General features: G+C 37.4%; 3 protein-coding genes and 1 pseudogene across 4 annotated transcripts in view; all 4 read left to right on the forward strand.

The window, feature by feature from the left end:
* LOC148718438 (uncharacterized) overlaps nt 1-8,175 on the forward strand; it is a 59,646-nt gene extending 51,471 nt beyond the window's left edge. The window contains exons 7-18 of the mRNA XM_088741780.1: nt 901-987; nt 1,756-1,824; nt 2,721-2,792; nt 3,087-3,158; nt 3,764-3,835; nt 4,243-4,314; nt 4,442-4,507; nt 4,868-4,939; nt 5,425-5,496; nt 6,376-6,450; nt 6,754-6,825; nt 7,068-8,175. Coding sequence (XP_088597906.1) covers nt 901-987; nt 1,756-1,824; nt 2,721-2,792; nt 3,087-3,158; nt 3,764-3,835; nt 4,243-4,314; nt 4,442-4,507; nt 4,868-4,939; nt 5,425-5,496; nt 6,376-6,450; nt 6,754-6,825; nt 7,068-8,160 — 1,894 coding nt within the window. The 3' untranslated portion in view covers nt 8,161-8,175. The remainder of the gene's footprint in view (nt 1-900; nt 988-1,755; nt 1,825-2,720; nt 2,793-3,086; nt 3,159-3,763; nt 3,836-4,242; nt 4,315-4,441; nt 4,508-4,867; nt 4,940-5,424; nt 5,497-6,375; nt 6,451-6,753; nt 6,826-7,067) is intronic.
* LOC111346274 (follicle-stimulating hormone receptor-like) overlaps nt 1-11,368 on the forward strand; it is a 228,914-nt gene extending 217,546 nt beyond the window's left edge. The window contains exon 18 of the mRNA XM_088741779.1: nt 10,902-11,368. The gene's annotated coding sequence lies outside the window, so the exon portion shown is untranslated. The remainder of the gene's footprint in view (nt 1-10,901) is intronic.
* Nucleotides 8,315-11,368, forward strand: LOC111319561 (uncharacterized). The gene is made up of 5 exons (XM_088741785.1): nt 8,315-8,394; nt 8,806-8,844; nt 9,211-9,675; nt 9,811-9,945; nt 10,121-11,368. The coding sequence occupies exons 2-5, from the start codon at nt 8,820-8,822 to the stop codon at nt 10,243-10,245; spliced, it is 750 nt and encodes a 249-aa protein (XP_088597911.1). The 5' UTR covers nt 8,315-8,394; nt 8,806-8,819; the 3' UTR covers nt 10,246-11,368.
* A 5,129-nt stretch (nt 11,369-16,497) lies between these two features.
* Nucleotides 16,498-22,841, forward strand: LOC148718441 (histamine H2 receptor-like; annotated as a pseudogene). Its single transcript, XR_015994240.1, has 2 exons — nt 16,498-17,453; nt 20,921-22,841. The product of XR_015994240.1 is annotated as a histamine H2 receptor-like (transcript).
* The last annotated feature ends 16 nt before the right edge of the window (nt 22,842-22,857 follow it).

Below are 22,857 nucleotides of genomic sequence, written 5' to 3' on the forward strand. Positions count from 1 at the left end.
TAAAAGAGAGGATCGATATATTCTGATAATAATAATCAAAATAACACTTTTATTTAGACACGATAATGTTTAAAGCTGAACAGCTTGTGGGGTCGTGTATCAATGCAAATAAACTCTAAATTAAATAGATTCAAATGATGATGGTTTTTGAGGAGAGGGGAAAACCGGAGTACCCGGAGAAAAACCTCTCGGAGCAGAGTAGAGAACCAACAAACTCAATTCACTTATGACGCCGGGTCCTGGAATCGAACCCGGGACACATTGGTGGAAGGCGAGCGCTCTCACCATTACGCCAACCCTGCTCCTCTGATTACACTTTAAATAATATATTATGTCCATTTGAGGAGACTTAATCCTATCGACCGACAGTATTCCTCTCTTTTCAAAAATATCACTCCTCGTACATTTGGTCCGAGTAGGTAACTCTTAGTCTAAGCGAAGTCACATCCTCCAAAAAGTACATATTCTTTCCTAATTAGGGCTCAATATTATCATAAAAGCAAAAATAGAAAAAGATACTCCAATCCGAAATGAACCTCACAAGCATAGTTTGAGAATCCTGTGCTGTCAGAGGCTATCAAAAGCCAAATGTTATACATTTTACAATTTTTTCACGCGTCAGCGAACGTTCATCAAGATAATTGAAGCACAGGGAATATTTGAGGAGCAAGGAACAATAAAAGGGATATTAAAAACGAACAAATGATGAGAGTAACAGAGTGCCAATGAGTAAAGTCCACGTTTTAGGGAAAAAAGGAGCATGTTCTGGTTTTGATTGCCTGGGTTATTGAGAAACAATATTTCCCTGCTAATATCTATGGCAAGTTAAAACTTTCCCCCTCCCTGTACGAAAATACAATATCAAATACAAATCCATGATTTCTCCATTTTACGACGCAGATTCCTGAACAACAACAACCTAAAGTACTTGACATCTGATTTTTTACCTAAAGAAAAATATATGGGCTTCAGTAAACTAAAGAATTTGTAAGTGAAGGGGTTTTATATCATACATAGTGGAGTTATAAGATAGGATAGACCTAGAATAGCAATGTTTGTGTAAATTGTCAGTAGACGATGTTTATATCTTAAGAGCACCGTAGTATCTGATTATCTAGGGTATCTACCGTCGTTTTCTGAAAACTATTCTGTTATAAACATGTACCTCCTTCCATCAAACAAACACTATTCAATTAATGAGATGTTACAACACCCACGCGGTCAATAAAACCAATGAGGTCTAAGGTACAATTATAGTGTATGACCTCGCCTGTGATGACAAAATGATGAGATGATAAGTGAGTTGGACTGTTGAAGCCACAGAATGCGAACTTAGGGGCGACAATTGTAGTACGCCAAATCTTTTTTATACAAATAAACAGCCATAAATAGCTGTTTCGGCCTAGCTAGGTCTCTCCACATCTTCCACATCTTTCCATTACCGAACCTTTAACCAATCATATCAGCTGTACCATATTAGGCGGCCTGATAAGGGAGATACGGCTGGCGAAATATTAAATCTTTTTAGTGGCCGAAAAGACCAGATATTACGTCACAACTATTTCCGCCGTTATGTAGACGGCTAGGCTGCAACATCATGATCACTTTTACTGCAATATCAACTTCAGAACTAAATTACTGCACAACCTCAATTCATATTTACTATTCTTCTGAGTGGAACAATAGGTCGAAAGTTACATGTGCCACGAAAGAAGATAATTCGCCGAAAAAAAAAATTAGCATGTCTCTCCACAGAACCCTGGATTTCAACAAACTGGAGTCACTGCCTCGTGATGTATTTAAGTCTCAACAACTATATGATCTGTATGTTATTTGCTCTGGAGCTTACTATACTTACCGGCGCTTCTGTTATTCTTGTTATTTTCTTTCTTTCTTTCTTTCTTTCTTTCTTTAACAATTTGGTTATTCTTATTTTGACAAGCTTTCCTTAGAGTGGTTATTTCAAACACAGATGGTGCTTTCAAAAAGTATTTTTTTCCCAGTCTATGATTTCATAACCAGCTGCTTTCTATCGGACATAAGAGAAATAATATCGAAATCTGAAATTGGAAATAATCGTCTCATAAGAATGGAGGAGGTTTCTTGTTTCTTTTCAAGATGGCTTGATTCGCATTTCATGAATTGACACTTTTTTTTGTATTGTAGTTATTGTTGTTGACTTTGTTTGTTTATTTAAATCTTCAGAGAGTCCTTCTGAGCTTCTTTTATTATTTTAACATGATTAAAAAGTTTATTATTTCCTTGTTTTTCAAGAAAACAGTTCAAATACCGAACAAGATAATCGGAGGCTTACTGTCTCTTGGAAGTAAAAGAAAAAACTTAAAGATTGATCGCGGCTTACTAATTAGAATATACCTTAAAGAAAAACTAGTCTGAGGGTCAGTTGGTTTTATCGTTACAGTTACCATGGCTATCGTTTAGAATATCTAGAAAGGTGATTTTTCACCAAGGGATTATGGGGCAGAAATCCATATTGGACTCGGCATAAATAGAATCCCTAGAATCAAGTTCTAAAATCAAGAATAAAGGGAAGATGTTCATATTGTCGACGAGAAAAAGGGAATTCTTTGCCATCCCTACTGGAATGGAAAACTTGGGAAAACCCTTTACAAAACTTTGTAAAGGGTTTTCAAAGGGTTTTCAAACCATCAAATTGGTTATGAAATGCTGACATTTAAGTTTTCGAAAATTGATTATAGGTGGCTGGGAAATAACAACTTTAAAGAGTTGCCTGAGGAGCTGTTAGCTGGGCAGGATGAACTAAGATACTTGTGAGTGAAAACCGAGCTTAAATCTTTAGAAATTGAATTGATATATTATCAGTGTCCAAGACCAAAGAGTTAGTTGAAACAGCCACAATACATTATACAACGATTAATGTTTTGCCTTGTGGCGGCCATGTGTTCATATATGCAAAAGTGTTGAGACTGGTGGGTCTCATTTGACAGAAGTATATTGCTAGCTGAAGTTGAGTAACCCTGTGGTTGTCACGTAATTTTATTTTTGTTTAAAAATTACATGATGCTTACTTGGAAAATGGTAATATTTCTTTTTTCATATGACAGGCGGTTGGGTGGCAATCAGTTAAAACAGCTACCACGAAACATTTTTAAGGATTTGTCTGACTTAGAAAAACTGTGAGTTACATTTTATAACTTATCTTTCAGGCCCCTTTTTGTATTCATTATTCTAATCATTTCCAATCCAATAGCAGATAAAATGGCTAAAGGGGGCAAGTTTCTAAAAAAACTGTGGTTCTGCATCGGTGCATGATTACAAAAAAATTAATAATTTGGTTTTATGAACAAAGTTGAGTATGTAATGTGACCAAATTAAAGAGTTACTAAGCCGACGTTTCGAGTGTTAGCCCCTCGTCAGAGCGAATTGAGGTATTGTAGGTTGTGTACATACGTTTATAGGCAGCAAGTGGAGCTACACTATCGGTGGGAACATGGCAAAGAGAAAAAGAAAAAGAAAAGTGTTGAATAAAAGCGTTCGTTGATACCGTGGGGATTAAGAGTGCTAGTTTGAAAAAACAGTAATAGCAGAGAAATTGCCTTAGAATGAGAAGTTGTGGAATATCCTTAAGATAGCTTTTCTTTATGATTGACATAAAATATCTACTTGAAACGGTAAGCAGAGAATTGTAATCGTATTCTTAAGTACAACTGCAGCTCTCTGCTGATTAGCCAATCAAGCTGGTAACCAATTAAAACTAGTTACCTTTATTTGTATTCGACAGGGACTTGTCCTACAATCAGCTGCAAAAACTGCCACGGGGTGTTCTCAGCAACAATACTAAGCTGAAGGAACTGTAAGTAGGAATACAATTTCAGTATTGTTGATTTTCATGACACCAGTTACCGTGAGTTCCACAGGGAAAACTTTTAGATAAGATTCCTTTATTTCTCTCTACCTCAATTATTTTCAGCTTCAACTTGAGTTAGTTTTAGATACCCTGGTCTTATTAAAGTGCTCATTACAGCGTTAAGAGGCATCTATCTTTGATTACCACCAATTGGTGATAATTCTCCTTTGTTGAGAGAGCTTATGGGCGAATTGCACGATCGTTCAAAATAGATAAACTGTACACCTATCCGTTAAACATTGACCATGCACATTTCAGCACTTTCCTGATGCATGGGGGCAAGGCAGGGCGGGCAGGTCTCTTGATTTAAAACTGTTCGCTTGATACATACTGCATTCCAATTTTATTTCTAGGGATCTGTCAAATAACGATATCCAACGTCTGCCGTCAGATGTTTTTAACAATGTTACTCAGCTAAAAAAGCTGTAAGTGGTAGCCATTTGATTTCTTAAAAGTCTCAACACAAATTCAAACAAAACAAAGTTCCTCCTCCTGTCATCTCTCATTACGTCATCTGTAAATTTGAATTTTGCTCCTGAATTCTTCCTACAGCTTTTTGTCCAATAACAAGCTTCGGCAGTTGCCAAGTTTCAACAATCTTTCTCAACTGACAACATTGTAAGTAGCGTTTGTGGTAACCAATTTAGTCAATCAGTACCAGCGACTGAATCAGTAGTCTGACAGCTGGCAATGAAGCATTATCATTTGCCTCAAGATGTAGTCAATTCTGATTTGTATCGCAGCCTTTAATTTCGACTGCATATCGCCTCTCTTATTCAGGCCCTGATGTCGACAGATAAACTTATGTTCCATATCTTAGTTGCAAAAGTCTATTTCAAGACACGCATTTCAGGGGGAAGGCACATCAGACAAACAATTTTGGAGAGGTAGTCAAATGATACTGAGAATTCGCCTAATGAAAGTAACCGTACTTAAGATTCTTTAAAGTAAAGCCAGTTCATTCTGTCAATTGCGTAGATACATGAGTAACAACAGCCTCTCAACTCTGGCACATGATCAGTTCCAGGGATTGTCTAATCTAACAGACCTGTGAGTACATACATTGATTTTCTTACCTCTAGTTTCATACTACTTATCTTCGTACCTTGTTTCAGCTATGGATAAACATTTTTAATATAATGAATCGTGTGAAGGTGTAGTCTGATCGTCCGGGTGGGTGTAGTCCTGAGAAGGACTGTTGTCGGTGGTAGTGACTGACGTTTCGACAACCTGTGCGCACAGGTTGTCGAAACGTCAGTCACTACCACCGACAACAGTCCTTCTCAGGACTACACTCACCCGGACGATCAGACTACACCTTCACATGTTACCCCCGGGTTCAAACCATTTACTGCATAATGAATCGTAGCCTCAATTTTTTTCAATACATTTCTTTTTTTTTTCAATCTCGAATATCTTTGAGGGAAATCCAAACAGAGAACCAATGAAATAGGTAATAAACCTATTTTAAGTTTAAGTACAATGATTTTTTTTATTCCAATGCGTTAATGATGATCAATGTCTTGTTGTTTAAGAGCTGCTTATGAAAACAAAATCCAGTATCTGCCACCAAGAGTTTTTGAAGGCGCCAAAAACTTGAAGTCTATGTAAGTAATTGACGTTTTTATTTTGTTGCTCTAAATACCAGCATCTACGTCTTGTGCAACTACAGATAAAAATCCTCAAAGACAAGGCCTTCTTAAGCAGTTTAACCATTATTTTACTTGAGAAAAATATTCAGGTGAAATGAGAATATCTCTAATATTGTGAGGGCACGTGCCACTACTGCTAAAACCAAAATTCCCCAGCACGCCCGATGCGAATGGGATTAACACACCGCGTGATAGAACAACTCCGGTAATCTTAGATGAGATTTACTTTCTGTGTCCAAACGATTTCAAACACATCTTTATCAGAAATAACTCGCTAAAGGGGTGTAAATGGCTTCCGCACTCTGTTTTTGAAAAAATAAAGCTTCATATTACATATGAACTTCGTCGGGAAAATAAAATGGTACTGATGTCATAATATACTGTTTGTTTATAACTACTCCATAAACATGCCCAGGTGGCCTATGGGCCCGTGTGTAAAGTCATAGATCCATGCACAAGATACCTGGGTGGGGTGATGGCTAAAGTAAGGCTACAAGACAAATTCTGCACAAAGATCCCAGTTCATGTGATGGGCAGTGAACTTTGTTTACAATCTTAGACAAATTCTATTTAAAATTCCTTTTTTTTCCTTAAAATTCCTTTATTTCATAACTGTTGCCATTGTCAGGCAATACTCAGTACTCAATACTGACTATAAAATAATCCTAGACATGTATCGAACTACACCTTAGTCTTTCAAGGAAGTCTACTGGTGTTTTGCCATCCTAGATATATGATCAAAGCACCCGTGTTTCATCGCTCTCTCTCCCAGTAATGTTCTTGTTAACACTCGAGTGTTACTTTATTTTTTCATCATTTTCTTCTTGTTCACAGGAGCTTTCATCTCAACAACATCCCTAGCGTGTCTAATGTACTATTTGAAGATGTCGCGCCAAGTATTCGATTCATGTTAGTATACAAAGCATTATATCATTGCTTGGATCGGCATGCAGTTCCTTGAATTTCAGTTTTCTTAACTCAGTGTCGGAGAACATTAAATTGTAACAATACAAGTGATTTTGACTATTCTAAGAGCCTGGTATTTGTTACCTCTAATCAGCAGATGCCTATTAAGTTTTGCGACAATGAAACCACCCAAGACTGAGTTCGTCACTGTGTTGTTGCGAAAACGAAGAAATGATCTGAGGCAGTGAAAACATCTATATGATATATATATATTTTTAACTTAATTGCACTCCCCTAATTTTTCAGGTACTTTCATTACAACAAAATGCGAGTATTGCCTGAGGGTTTCTTCGCGAATATGGAGAGACTGATAACAGTGTAAGTCAGCTAGAATGTTTCACCACGTCTTGCCAAAGTTTCGAGTGATGCTAAACTTTATCTGATTTTACCCAACTTTACGGTGCTTTAACCATCGTCTCTTCCTTTTTAATACCTTGTATAATTGTGCCACTCCTAATGACAGCCTGGATATACTAAGGAACAATTGCAGTTAATTAACTATGTTCCCTTTTCGAAATTTGAATAAAGTGAGTGTTTTTGATGTTATGTACAAATCTTAGGACTGTAGACACCAATCTGATGTGCTGTCATTTGACCAAAGAAGATGCGGATTGCGATTTTGTCTACGTTGACAGCTTCGCCAGCTGTGAAAGTATGTTTCGTAATCCAGCTCCAAGGAAGTGTATTTGGGTGATCGGAATTCTGTCGTTGGTTGGAGCTGTGTTTGTTATCGTCTGGCGGCTGGTGTTCAAGGAGAAGAAGAAGAAAAACAAGATCCAATCTATTATGTTGATGCATTTGGCGGGGTCTGATGGACTGATGGGTGTCTATCTCATCATTGTAGGTGTGATGGATGCCATTTGGTCAGGGCAATATTTCATGCATGACTTTGAGTGGCGATCAAGTTTGTCATGCCAGATAACAGGTGCCATTGCAGTATTATCAAGTGAGGTGTCAGTGATGCTGATTGCCGTGCTGTCTGCTGACCGGGTTAAAAATATTGTGTTCCCTTATCGTGGTAGGTCCCTCTCATGTAAGGTGACCCACATATTGTGTACCGTTATCTGGATCATCAGTTGCATAATTGCATTTCTTCCCACGGTAGGCCTCGATTATTTTGGTAGTCCCCAGAGAGGGCATCAGTTCTATGGCAGATCAGTTGTGTGTTTGCCGCTGCAGCTTTCATCAGATAAACCAGCGGGGTGGGAGTACTCGGTTGCCATGTTTGTGGGCCTGAATTTTTCCCTGGTTTTCTTTGTCATTGTTGCATATGCAATGATATTGTATAAATCCTGCGCTTCAAGCTGGCGCATGGCTCAGCAAGGAACCAAAAGGGAGAAGAAAGCCAGGTCCAATGCAGCCCATAGAAAAAGGGAAACCGCGCTTGCCAAAAGGGTTTTCATTATCATACTGACCGACTGTCTCTGCTGGCTTCCTATCGTGGTGATTGGAATGAGGTCTCTCTTGGAAAAGTCCTTCTCTACACCTGGTGACCTGACTGTCTGGATAGCAGTGTTTGTTCTCCCAATAAACTCAGCCATTAATCCCATTTTGTACACGTTCTCTACGCCACAGGCAAGTGTAACGTTTTTTGGTGGTAATAAATTGGCTCGTTATTTGTCCTTAAAAGTCCAGCGGCTGTTACCGGATTAACCGAGGTGAAAAGAAAATAAACATTCGTCTTTGTGCCATACCGAGGAGTATTTTGAAGGGCCTATTGCGTTAACCAGCTTTGACCCTTCAAGTTAGGTCATTTGATATTTTTTTAAAGAGTAGCACTTAACCAGAATATCTACTATTTGTAGGTTCGAGGTATCCTGAAACCGAAATTTGAACAGTTCTGGAATTTTCTGTTGGCAAAGTGTGGACGGACTGCAAACACTGAAGGTAGTTTTATCGAACGTAAACGCCAAGCGAAACATTTTTGATACAATTTCATTACCTCAGGTCACACGAGCTATATTAACCGCTTTCAAATATCCGTCGAGGACACCATAGTTTTGTGGCCATTGCATTCGACAGCTTCAATGAGAGGGTGTGGTTGGAGCCCTGCCTGGGTCATTATTTTGGGTTGTAGTTCGAACAGGACACTTTAACTCTCGCTTTCCTATGTCCACCCGAAAATATAAAGGATTACCACTGATCTATTAAGACTACCCAAAGAGACAATAGAAGGCAACTCTGCAATGCAAAAGTAATCTGTCCGGGAGGGGGGGGGGTTGGCAAACTAAGGAATGTAAGGTAAATCTTTCTCTTCATTAGTTTGAGTCAACGAGTATCATTTCTTCCTTCTATAAGGTCAAGAACAGGGCATGGAAATGAGGGTTATTGAAGAAGGTACGCATTATGAATGACACGATAATACGCAGAAATAGAATAAGGTGGAGACAGATTGCAATGTGGTCAAAACGAAACGTCACCATGACTTGTCGTATGAACGTTCTGTGTAATTAGCCGACATTGATAAACTATTCTTGCTCTCTTTTTGGGTTTACGATAAACATCAATAAACAAATGGAACACCGTGATAAAATCCTCTGAATGTAACTGATATCATGGGAGTAAAGTTAAGGGAATCAGGACATCTGCATATTTTCTAACACCACCTAATTGTGTTGTATCAGTTTATTATTATCATTATTATCATTATTATTATCATTATTATTATTGTTATTATGATTATTTTAATTATCATTGTCATAGTCCAAAACCAGGAAGAGGCAGAGAGCGATGACAGCGATAGAGGTTCCGAAGAAGAGCAGAGTGGACTTGAGCAACATGCAGAACCAAGTGGTAATCACAAAGAACCCGCTGACCAGCAGGAAGGTGAAACTGAAGGACAAGGAGAAGCAAAAGAAGATCACAAACAGCCTGAACAGATGGAAGGTAAATCTGAACAAGGAGGACAGAAAGAAGATAATAAAGGCAGTCAACAGCAGCACATGGAAACTGATCAAAGAAAACCAAAGGTAGACCCCAAAGAAGGCAAAAAGCAGAAAGTTGAACCTGAACAAGAAAAAGAACCAAAAGAGTATCATGGGAAAGCTGGAAAGCAGCAGGTTAAGGTTGATAAAGAATCCGAAGAACACCAAGAAGAGTCTGAACAGAAAACTGAAGAAGACACGGATGATGACCCTGCAGAGCATGAGCAGCTTATCACTGATAAAGGTAAGTTGACTCAATCTTTATCAAGTCTTCATAAAAATATAACAATCTCTCTTCATTATTCGTCGAACAAAGTTTTATCTTTCTATATTGCACAGTGACCAAAGTTTCCTTTTGTTGTTTTATTTTTTTTTTTAGTAAAAGAGGGCGAACGTGACGGCGATTTCCCAAAAACCACCGGCCGAGAATCTCCAAGGGTACCACTGGCAACATTTGATGAGGACCACGACCTTGATGAACCAGCAGAACACGAGAAGCTTATCATTGACAAAGGTAATTTAACTTATTCTCTGTCACCTCTAGAAAGGACTTTGAAATATCTTTTTTTTGTAATGTGGACAACTTGTGCAAAAAAGCTATTTTTTTCATTATTCTTAAAACAGAGCTTTCTATAATGCTCAAAGTGACCAACGTTTCCTTTTTTGTTGTTGTTATTCAAATGAAAAAGACAACCCGGACGACAATTTCCTAGAGGTCACAGGGCGAGAATCTCCAAGGGCACCACTAGCCACGTTTGATGATGACCACGACCTTGATGAGTTTATGGATATGCTTCGAGAAACAGTTTTGTAAGCGGCAGCACTGCTTTCTCGAGTCCTTCTCCAGATGACTACTTAAAGCAAGCCATTACCTTTAAGCAGCTTTCCTTCAATTATGACTAAAAGTATAGAAACATTAAGAAACATGGGTGAAATTAACTGTTGTATTATTGAAAACATAGGTGACATTTCGGTTCAATTGATGTCAGATGTAGTACGACTCGAGGTGTATAGAAGTGTTCACTCCATTTCTACCGCGCTAAAAAACCCTCTGAGCAGATAGTAAAGTAAGATATTAAATGATTTATTAAGAACAAGTTAAATTTGTCTAAAAATTTCTTATATCTGGAGATTATAGAAAAGCTTAATGATTGTGACACATCTATTCAGTCATCACTTGTTCAATGCTGTCAGTTGGTGCCTTCGTTGCAAGACAGTGTTAAGCTATCGTATATACCCCATTGCACATATATACTAAGTGCACAGGTTAGATAATGCATGTGTATCTGCCTCATTATTTACTCGAATTTGTTGTTTTTATCTAAAACTTTAGCTGGAGGTAAGAGAAAGTTTAAATAACTATTATTTATTACTCACCATTAGTTCGATGCTATATCTGCACGTCATTTAGTAGGTGGCTTCTTTGTATACGAAGATAGAGCCTTTAATCGTATTTACCCCATTGCACAGGTCAGATAATGCATGTGTATCTGCCTCATTTATTTACCTGATGTGCTCTTATTCGGTCTTAGACTTGTAGCTGGAGAAACGAAATGGTCTCATGATCAGGACTATTACATAGTACGCATTATTCATTCTATGCTATGTCAGCATGTTATTTATTAGGTGGCTTCGTGGAACAATTGTGTTAAGCCATAAGTCGTATTTACCCCACTGCACGCATACACTATGTGCACAGGTCAGATAATGCCTCATTTATTTACTCGAACTTGCTGTTATTATTTAAGACTAAGATTAATTTTTGTAGAAGCTTGTGCAAACGCAAAGGAAGATCAGGTATCACAGTCGTACTAAAGTGCTGGTGCAGTAAGATACATGTACAATTGTACTGGGAATTAACATTAGTGTGAAATGTTGCAAGTTTTTAAGCCACAATAGTATGAAGTAAAAATAATAATAAATGAATTTGCAGTTGACATTGTATTCGTATTTAATAATTGACAAATCGATAAGTTCCATAATTGGAAGAAAAACGACTGAACTTGCTTCTTCATGATTACCATTTATTCCCTTAAATTTTTCGGTCAAAAATCGATTATTAGAAAGTGTGAAACATTGAAAGATATTATCAGCCATTTTGAAGCATATTTTACATTCTTCTTAGGGAGGCTAAAAACAGTTCCTTTCGCTAAATTTTCCAGTTTATTGCTGGAATTTTTTCCTCGATAATATCAGAAAAACCAACGATCATGCCTGATCAATCCAAGACCTAGTCCGAGACGCAGCATGTTTCTGTAGAAACGATATGCCCTCTTGAAATGACCCTTACTTTTAGCTTCATATGCTTGTAACTCAAAATAAAGTTCAGTCATTTCCTCTTTTTTTTTTCTTTTTTCAATTTCCAATCAGTATATCAGATTCCTTTTTTTTTTCAGCGGGGTTGAAAAAATGCAGTTTGGGAACCTTACTTTTTTCATGATAAAAAGGTCAATAGCGTAACGAGGGGAAGTCCTCGGGTGACCGTGACCCCCTTGGTGACCCTTTTTTCACATCAAGTAAAACAAGGCGTGGAGGTCGACATGAAAATCAGGTGTTTACCCCCTGATTGATACGATGTGATCCTCCGCCTTTATAAAAAATCCTAGCTACGATCCCGAAGATTATCTGCTTCTGTCTATTTATTTAATGTCTAGAGAAGTACATTATCTAGATTAGTTGCTCTCTTTCCCCCATTGATTAATATGTATGCGCCCTGGATCCCCCAAGAAATAAAGACCTTGAAAGTCCTCTTTATCAGTGATCTCAAGAAGGTGGAAGGTTTACCTTTCGAAAAAAACTGTGCACTCTGTCTGGAGCATGACACTTCTCAATCGGCTACCTAATGTGCCATTGTAGACACTTGTTCTTTGCAACTCCCTGTATTGCTTCGATAAAATAGCTGACGTTTTCACTTGTTACTAAACAAATTCAGAAGGATTTAAAACAAGATCATGCGATGGCACTAGATAAGCAAACTTGAATGATTTTAAAGTGGTTAAAGCTAGACCACGTTATACCACTGAACTTGTTCTATACCTACTCATACACCCTAAAGCTCTACAGACTACGTTTGGTTAAAAACTTTGTATTTTCACCACACTTATCATAGAACAAAGTTTTTTTCTGGATCAGGCGCTTTACTATCTGCGTAAGAATTGTAATGGTTCCGCCATATTCATTTATATCTAATTTTGCCACAGACTACGTGGGTTATAGGAAAGCCAATAGTCCTATCACAAACGATTCAGGCGTCAATCATTATCTTTCTTGTATTTTGTTTTCTTGACGCACCATTATCAACGGTCACTTCACTTTCTCAGCTGATTTGTTACTGTCTTTTAGTTTGTTCACGCATATTTCCTTCTTGAATGATACACCACTCCGTTTCAGCAAGAGCTGTCTGATTTCCAGCCGTCTGGTGTCTAAATAAAACGGATATTTAAAGGTTATTAAACTCTGACCTTTTTTTGGAGGGAGGCGGTAAAGTGGAGTGGTGCAGGATTTAGGCCTAACACTTAAGCTCGTGTTCAATTTTTTTTTTATATCATCTATATTCTCGGACTGAAGCTCTCGGACTGAACATAGATGGAAACCTGTCCTGGAAGGAGCACATACATTCAATCTCAAAAAAAGTCTCTTCCAGTATCGGTGCACTGAAGCGAATAAGACCTTTTGTTTCAATGCAAACCGCTATTAAAATATACAATGGTCTTATCCAACCACATTTTGATTACTGCAGTGTTGTTTGGGACGGATTGTCCCAACAGCTGAGTGAGAAACTACAAAAACTACAAAATCGCACTGCCAGAGTAATTACTAAATCAAGTTATAATACGAACTCCAGCTATCTTCTCAACTCTCTCGGCTGGGATAACTTATCAGTAACAAGGACGAAGCAAACGGCAAATTTAATGTATAAATGCGTTAATAAGCTCGCCCCGAATTATCTTAATATGTTCACTACGAGAACCTTGTTCTTTGATCTGGACCTCTATAGGTTGTAGTGTTTGCAGGACCTGCAAAAGCTGTAGTGTGGAATACAGAATTTTATCGTGATGTTTTTTTAAAAAAAAAAAAAACACGACTAAGCAGATGGTGCGCTGCATGATAGTAGAATCAAGAAAGGTTCTATATCTTTATTTATCTTCCTTTTTCAGTGGTAACTGCGCATTCATTTCCACTTAATTCTCAGTTCTGTAAAAAGAAATATTCCCATTTGCCTCTTAATGTTTCAACCATTCTTACTTCCAATTAATTAGTTTTAAAATTCATCTTTTATGTTTGTTCTCATTGCAGATCTTTTAATTCTCTCCCAATCGAAAGTTGAAATGCGCTAAATTTCTTCACACACGCGGTGAATTAAAAACAGTTTCCTGAGTACATTGTGAGAAAACAATTTGTCTGGTAAAGTAGTAAATTATCACGACGACATGACAACTCATGATGACGCGTGTTGTTACCATAGCTATTTATAGCTGTAAATGTTAGCTTTCCAGAATATGCATTAGGTACAATATTAGTGACTTGCGTTTCAGACGAGAAGACGACCATGATCATTATTATTCGGAAACACTAAAATTTTGAAGCGTAACATGACTCCCGTTGAGGTTTTTGAGAGCTAAAAGGTATTTATTGTGTTTGCTTTTTTCGTAAATTGCAAGCAACGTTCATTTCGTAAACTACGAGAGGATAGCTTATTTCGGGATGCAGGTGTAAATGGGAGACTGGTGAATTTAATGACCTGAGTCGCAGCTTATTATTTTGAAATTCTTTAGTAAAGCGTCCCCCTTTTAGAAAATCGTTAAATATCCAGATCAACTTGCTCCGAGTTTATCAAGTGCAAAGGTGAAACAAAAGGCAAATTATCACAACAATGATAGCACGCTTTCTATAAAGACTCTCGTCGATGAATCTAAATAGAGATAACCTCTGTTTCTTGGAACGAAGAAATACAAATCTTGTTGTACTATTCTTAGCTTAAGACTAGGTGAGCTTTTCGCCAAACTCAGTCTCTTCTCCGAGGCTTTTTTTTAATCTTTCTTTGTGCAGTTTTGTGTATTTATTGGAAAAAACTTACTTTAAGGAGGACAGGTGAACTCACCCCCGCTGAAACTGACATATGCTCACAATGGCAACGATGAATAAATTGATTTATGCAAAAAAATATATAAATTCTCCATTACCTAAAATTTTAATCTCTCCGCCATCTCAAGAGTTCCACAATGGAACATCAACATTGAAAAACTACCGAAAAGACGGTAAATTTATTCCTAACTTAAGAAAATCTCAACGAACCGGCGAAATGATTCTTGCATGGTATTACGTCTGCTTTGGATTCTGAATTACAAATTACGTTTTGATCTGGACAGTATGCAAATCGATTTCGATAAAGACCTGTGATGTTCCTTACAAGAAGCATACGGCAATATGCATTATAACACAGCATGAGCGTATTTGCGCTATCTTACTCCTGTTGAGTCTGGTGGTATTAATCTTTGTCTACGCACAGCCGTGCGTTTATATCGTGGCGTGCGTAATTGCATTTAGCTGTAAAATTCGAGTCCCATTTCGCCGACAGATGCTAAGGAAACTTAGAGTTGCCGTCGGCTGCGCCTCGAGCAACTTTTACGCTTCTATGGTGCTATTCAAACTCTCCGAAGATTTGTAATAACCATCGCACTATGTAATGAAATTGTTGCACTTTATAATAAAATTGTCTCACATTCGAATAACAAAAATTGTCCTACTTTGTAATAACAAAATACTATCGCTCTGTGAAACAAATATGCTGCTAAACTTTGTTATTGTACCTCATCACTCCTCGTAATAAAATCTTTTCTTGAACGGGATGGAACAGGTGTAACAGCATATTACTAACTTTGGCAAGAACCCACGAATTGGAAATAAAAGGTTTTCGTTAAAGTTCTGTACCTTTCGGGATGTCCACGGCCAATTTCACATTCCCACACAGATCAAAGATCTCCTCGGCCCATCACTGAAAGAAAAACAACTTTAAGAGAATTTGCGAAGCTTTCTTGGCTCAGCATCTCATACAACAGCAAGAAAGATCGAGGCTGCGCGGAACAACTGATGCCCCTTGAGCGATCTAGTACAGGGTTGGACAATCCCTGCATTCACTTGGACGCAGTATCAAAAGTCGCGCATTCATCACATCTTTTTGATGTGTGTACACAGTCAACTCCCGCCTTGAGAACAAGGACGTTTAGTTATCACGGAACTAACTTGAGGTGTCGGGGTGGTCCACATAGGCGGAGTGGACACCAATACTTCCCCAACAAATGCTGCAGTTGAAGTATTCGTCAAGAATCACGTTACTGTCATTATTATGACGTATTATTATCGTCATATTCATTCTCGTCCTTGTCAATATCACTATTACTACTATTCAGTGATACTATCACTATCGTTTTCATTATCGCTATCATTATTATTGATGTGGGTATCATTTTTATTATCATTATTATTATTATTATTATTGACCAAGGTTATAGTTGTTATCAGGTCTATTTGCCCTCCGACCATCTAAATCAAGTTTATTTCAAAGTGTGACAGCATTTTAATTACAAAATGTGGCATGGTTTATTAAAATTGCAATAGGTATTGTAAAGCCCAACAACTTTATTAAAAACTGCGACAGGTATTCCAAAGCGAGACAGAACAATCCATTTCTCGATATACAAGTTCTAAGCACTGAGGAACTGGAGGTTAAAACATCAAAGGAAATATGGACAGTCATCTTGCCTTTTATCAAATTTGAACTGAGTTGAGTTCAATCATTAGCATATTGTAAATTTACCGGGAATTAGCGATAAAAGCCGAGCAAATATCTTTCCTGTTTTTCGAAATTTTATGACTGACAGAAAGTGACAGATGATCGTTTTATATGTAAAATCGTTGGCTTTAAGGGCGCAAAAAGTACACCAGTTGATAAAAGTAGTCTCCCTGTGGTATCCTCCTCATCATTCTTCGGTCCGAAAGCGGGAAGTTAGTTCACTAGAAACTTCTCTGTGGAAACGCTCACAGTAGTTTTTTTTTCGACCACAGAATGGAATTCTCGCTCATCTTCAATCTCGTCTTGAACGCCTTTACATCCTTCACCGCCATTGTATTCAACACTTTTACAATTCACGCGATGAGTAAGACTTCTTCTTTACCTGGACCTTTCAAAACGCTTCTCCTTAGTCTTGCAGTTTCTGATCTTATCGCGGGTTTGCTAGCTCAGCCATTTTACATCCTGCTAATTGCCATTTGGTCCAAGCAAAAAAGCACAGACGATACCTTGGCATCCACCCTGCTACTGGTCACCATATGTGCTCTGTGCACTGCTTCACTTCTCAACGTCATGGCTCTGAATATTGACAGGTTCCTGGCTGTTCATCTTCATCTCAGATATCAAGAACTTGTGACTCACAAACGTGTTGTTGCTGCAGTGATCTTAATATGGATCTCAAGTGTAGGTATTTAACTGGTTTGGATTTGGAGGGAGGTACACACAGCCTTCTCCTTCGTCGCAATAATTTGGAGCCTTTGTTTCGTTTGCACGACAATTGTAAATTTTAGATTATATGAAGCTATAAAACGCCACAGAGGCCAAATCCAGGTAGAATTACAACTACAGCAAGTAGCTCAGCATCGCCAGGTAGAAAGTGCGACAAAGCCAAGAAAGTCTGCAGTTAGCACACTGTATGTATATCTTGTAGTTTTAGTTTGTTATTTGCCGATGTATTGTAGCATAATCTTCTTTGTAATACGTGGACACGATGACAGTTTTCTTCTCTTTTCACGGTCCGTAATGTTCTTTAACTCTTCGCTGAATCCCGTTATTTACTGCTGGAGGATAAGACCAATTCGTCAGATAATTACGGATCTACTGCGTAACATATTTCCATGCAAGTCGGCATCAGAATCAGTTCCAGCAAGATCTTCCCTGGAAGGAACAACAGTAGCTCGCGGTATCCACACCATGAGGAGTTCACACCAAAGTTGAGGCGGTTAGTTTGGGTCAGTAATAAGTATAATTTCATTACTATGTACAGCACTTAAAACATAAAATCATCATGAAAAATAATGCCCCCTATTATGAGGCAGATATGCAAAAAGAGAAAAAAGAATGTTAAATTAGAATCTTATCTATATGGCCTTCTGGTATTGATCTCGTATTTTCACGGACTAAGTTGTAATGCTTGATATGACATTTGAAACAAGTGGGTTTATGAGACAATCTCCACACATGGTGTTAGGATTTTAGTTTTTAATAAAGCTTTTTCACAATCAATTGAAAACGAAGATCACATATTTGAAGCCTCGTAAGCGAGGAATTTTCCTTATTTGACACTGGCATACTCCATGCAAAGCGTAGGTGGTGTTAAGTTGTTGTCTCCCCGCGCCTCGAGCCAAATATTCCTTAAAATAAACTGTTTTTTATGATGAAAATCTGATTCTGAAGTCATTATCAAAATGGAAAAATGGGGCTTAGCCTTTCGAATAACCATTCTTTAATTCTGAATAGTCAATATTATTTAGGCTTTCAGTGCCTCTTAAGCTTTTCCGCTCACCTGTAGCCGTCATTCCTTCTTCTAAAGTTTTGTTCCTATTGGTCAAGCTAGATAACACTTTGAGGCACACTTCATACGTGGGCGCCTTCCATTAATAAACTAAAGAGGCGGAAAGTTCAGAGTTATTTCCTTACGCGAATGTCACGGAATTTTTTCTGTAGCAGCTTATCAGCTAGATGGTTGACATCCAAGCGCGTCATTCATTTTCCTGTAGTTGCCGTGTAATTCCCAAAAACCACTGCAACTATTCTGTTATGCTGACAATTTTTGTTATGATTTTATGCAGACCGAACGTTTTTCTCGACGAAAATAAAGTGCTTAATTAAGTCCCTTTACGTCCATGCCACCTGATAGAGGAAGCATTGATGCCTTTGACGTTTGCGTTAAAATAAAGATAATTTTTCTTCAATGGAAATCAGAAAGTACTTAGAAATTTAAAACTACAGGAAGGTTAGAGTTTTATTTCAATCTCTTTCTAAAAGAAAAAATACAAGAAATGCAAAAAACTACTGGTCAGTTTGTTTGGGTGACACTTGATCATCTGACACACTTCATTAAAACCATTAATACGAAATGTCATCTTCTCAGCTCACTGTTTAAATAGAAAATCTTCATTTGGTACTTTAAAGCCGTTTTGAAACCTGAATTATGAGTCTTGCTAGAAATTCAAAACTCTTTTTTCTAAATTTCAGAAATTGATGTAAATTCCAGAAAAAGGACGCAAAAGCTTTGCGCGAATTTGAATTGAAATATTTGGAGAAATCAGGAAAATGTGGATTTTATTATTAAAGCATTTTGAATACCGGTTTTTCATCAATAAAGATTTTGGTAGCGGTAAAAACTCTCCACTGTGTGCTGGATGGTCAAGACTAAGCACGCTTCACTAAAAGCAAAGAGTGTCTAACGGTGGACAGAATAGAAATGCATGAAAAAACAATCAACCTGACGGTTGATAACCACTAATCTTGTCTACTCATTATGTTGTCTACTCATTATCAGCCCCTGTAGCCTTCCTTTTGAGCAGTTAAACAACCCACGTCACGAGAAAGACTTTATTGTAACCGTTGCCTTTCGAAATATTGTTGCCGAGTCTTGTTGTCTTTGATCCTGCCACTAGTTTAATAACCCAGCCATTATTTATTGAATTACAGATTTCAAGCTACTATCACCTCAGCAGCACACCATTGAAGAATTTTTTCATTTTCCCTCCGAGACTAGTGTTTGTAAATTCTTCGCTGAGTCATCCCCTTTTTACAGCGGGATAAAGAGAGACATTCGGCATTCTACCATGGCCATACTGCGAAATATATTTGCATGTCATAATCACGGATGATCAAAATCGGAAATTTTACAGAACTGACTCGGCCTTTAATCTATGCGTATACGACATTTGAATTCCTTATTTTTTTATCGCTTATTGCTTGATCGAATTTATGTAATAGTGAGTTTTAAATTCAATAATATTGTGAAAGGTTGGAAAGGTTAATAATGTCTTTGAATCTTAAGTAGATACTTCGTTTAGAATTCATTTACACTTTTTGCCTCCTTATTCGGAGTGCTTTTAGAAAATTGAGCAAAGTACCATCCTTGAGGTCTTTCAAATGCGTTCAGTGATTGTGTCAAGCTATTTTAGCCGCCTCCCTTCGAGAGGACATGAGATTACAGACGCAAGTTTATGCCTTATTCAAACGAAATTATTCGATTGGAAAACCCTGAGAAATAAATGTTGATGTGGTGACAAGAGGAAATATTTAAGGTCACAAGATTTGCTGCTGGTTTGTAAACAATTATTGGATTCGGTTTTTGTCATATCCGGAATAATCAAGGTCGAGGTAAGTGTTATCAGCCGAAGCTTCGGCTGATAACACTAACCGAGTTAAGAGTGAGATCGGCGTCACTACCATAAGTTCAAAACTTTTATTGTAACAAAAACTGGTAATTTTTTTATCGATGTAAAAAAACAAAATGATCATAGCACAGCGCGAGTTTATTTTGGCTCGACGGAAATGTTTTAAAATGAACTTAGCAGAAATCATCATTATGAAAAAAAAAAAAAAGAAGACGTTTCCATGTTCCCCTTGAAGGAAGAAGAGGTGAGTTCGTATTGAAGAAAAACCTAGAAAAATACCTTCACCTTTAGTAGCTGAGGTTTCATGATTCCACATGAACAGGTAATTGAGGGCAAACAACATGAAAAGTACCGGAGGTGAAGTCGTCATTGTAAACGTTATCCTTGTAAAATAAAATATCATTATTTATTCATTTCAAGTATTGATATTTTTCCTCCCATTTTTCTGCCTAGTTCAAGCCATGATAGGTAAATGGCGGCTTTTTGAGTGTTCACTGATACTTTGTACCACGTAAGCGGATTTCATTTCTAAAAGAGAGAAGGAAAATAAAAATTCAAAAAACAACAATACTAAAAATAACTGGGTAGAGTTTGACAGGAGAAGTTTCAATATCATTTGTAGCCATTATCAAGGTCATTCGATTTAACACGCAAAATTATATCTACCCCATATCCGGCTACATTCACTGATGACATGACTCTGACTGAGTACGTATCATGTGTCATCCCACTCTTTAATAATATGATCCTTGCTTTTTTTCGAGGAACTTGAAATATCATCTTTAAACCGAGTGTGCCGTTTTGGATCTTTTCAAAGGTTTTTTCCTTATTTCTGGGATTCTGATGATTTTAAAATGTCTATCACAGAAGCATTAGAACTTTTTTGTAGTTTTAAACGTTAAGGCTGACGATTCCTTTGTGGCGCCGCGCTATGTTCCCACAAAAGAAAAACAAAAGCAGAATTATGATTTTGAAAAAGTAAGCTAGTTTTTACTCCAAGTCCAGCGCTTGTCAATTACAAATATAACGTTTCTTTGTTTATTTCCACACCCTTTGTTTAGCAGATGCTGGCATGTGGTCGGACTAGTGTTAAAGGAAAGATCCCATTGAGACTTTCACTGGATGGAGAAATGGCCAACTTGAATTCACCCACTGACCGCTATTTTCATTCAATGATCAACAGCGCTTCACAACTTAGAATACTACAGTAAATTCAAATTTATAAAACTAATTACATGTACATGAATATTAAAAATGTATGTTAAAAATAAGAGTAATATGGAATATCCATGATAAGGATCTTAATTAGGAATAAGGATCTTAGTAAGGAACTTAATTAGTAATACTAATAAAAGTAATTGTCAGACAGGGTACTTTGAGAAAGCTGCACGAAATAAATAAGTTTTCAGCTTACATTCAAATATGGAAAATGATTGAATATCACGTAATTCAGCTGGCAGAGCATTCCATAAGTACGGGGCAGCAGCAGAGAATGATCTGTTCCCCAACGTGGCAAGCATTTTCCCCTTAGGAGGGTCAAGTAATAAACTTTGATTTGATCTAAGATTATATACAGACCTAGGCTTGATGTTAATTAGTTCAATGATAAACTGAGGCGCCCATCCATGAATAGCTTTAAACGTTAAAATTATGATCTTAAAATGAACACGATGTTCTACTGGTAACCAGTGAAGTTGACAAAGCGCAGGAGAAATATGCGAATACTTACTTAAACTCAGTACAAGTCTAGCCGCAGCATTCTGCACACGTTGCAATTTGGCTATTTGCGACTTAGGAAGGCCATACAAAAGTCCATTACAATAGTCTAAACGACTAGTGATAAAAGCATGAATAAGCGTTAATAACGAATCGCGAGATAAATAATTCTTAATCCTCCTAATATTATGTAGGTGATAAAACGCGGAATTGCAAATTTTGTAAACTTGCGTTGACATTGACAACTTATTATCAAACCATGCACCGAGATTTCTAACACAGGAACTAGGATAAATATCACAATCACCTACGGAAATATTCCATTCATCGTTGATCTTACCTAATTGTTGTCTATCCTATTAAGAACAACTCAGTTTTATCGTCATTAATCATTAGCCTATCACTAATCATCCAGTTTCTTAAATCACAAATACATCTATTCATAGCACTGACAACTTCATCAAGACTAGACTTATCATAAGACTTGAAACTAAGATACAATTGCGTATCATCAGCAAAGCAATGCACACTAGGAAGATGTTTCTTTATGATAGCAAATAGCTTTGATGCATAAACTATGAATAATAAAGGTCCAAGGCAAGAGCCCTGTGGAACACCACAGTCCAATTCAAAATAATTGGACAGAGTACCATGTATAGAGACCCGCTGGCTTCTTTGAGAAACATAGGAGTGGAACCATTTGAGAGCATTCCCACGTAAACCAACATCATTATGCAAACGATCGAGCAACACATCGTGGGACACTGAGTCAAATGCTGCGCTAAGATCCAATAGAACCAATAACGTTACATGTTGGGAGTTCATCTTTAAAAGAATATCATTCATTACTCTCAGTAATGCAGTCTCAGTACTGTGGTATTTTCTATATGCAGACTGGAATAAGGGATAAATGCTATTTGCCATCATATGTTCATGCAACTGATTGAAGACAACTCTTTCAGTAAGTTTTGACACATACTGAGGATTACTGACTGGGCCATAGTTCTTAAATACCACTAGCTTTAGCTACGATGGCGCCACATTATGGAACAGTTTACAACGCGATATAAGGAACACAGAGTCTCTGGGGTTATTTAAACGTAAGATCAATGACATTTTTAAAGTCTAACGCACGGCATTCACGGAAAACAGCTTTAGTGTTATAGTATGTAGTTTTAATTTTAAATATCTTAGCTTATGTGATATGTATTTTTATAGGCTGATGAATTGATCGTGTCTAAATAAAGATTACAATACAATACAATACAATCAAGACCGGTCTTCT

Source organism: Stylophora pistillata, chromosome 12, assembly GCF_964205215.1.
Source record: "Stylophora pistillata chromosome 12, jaStyPist1.2, whole genome shotgun sequence".
Taxonomy (NCBI): Eukaryota; Metazoa; Cnidaria; class Anthozoa; order Scleractinia; family Pocilloporidae; genus Stylophora; species Stylophora pistillata.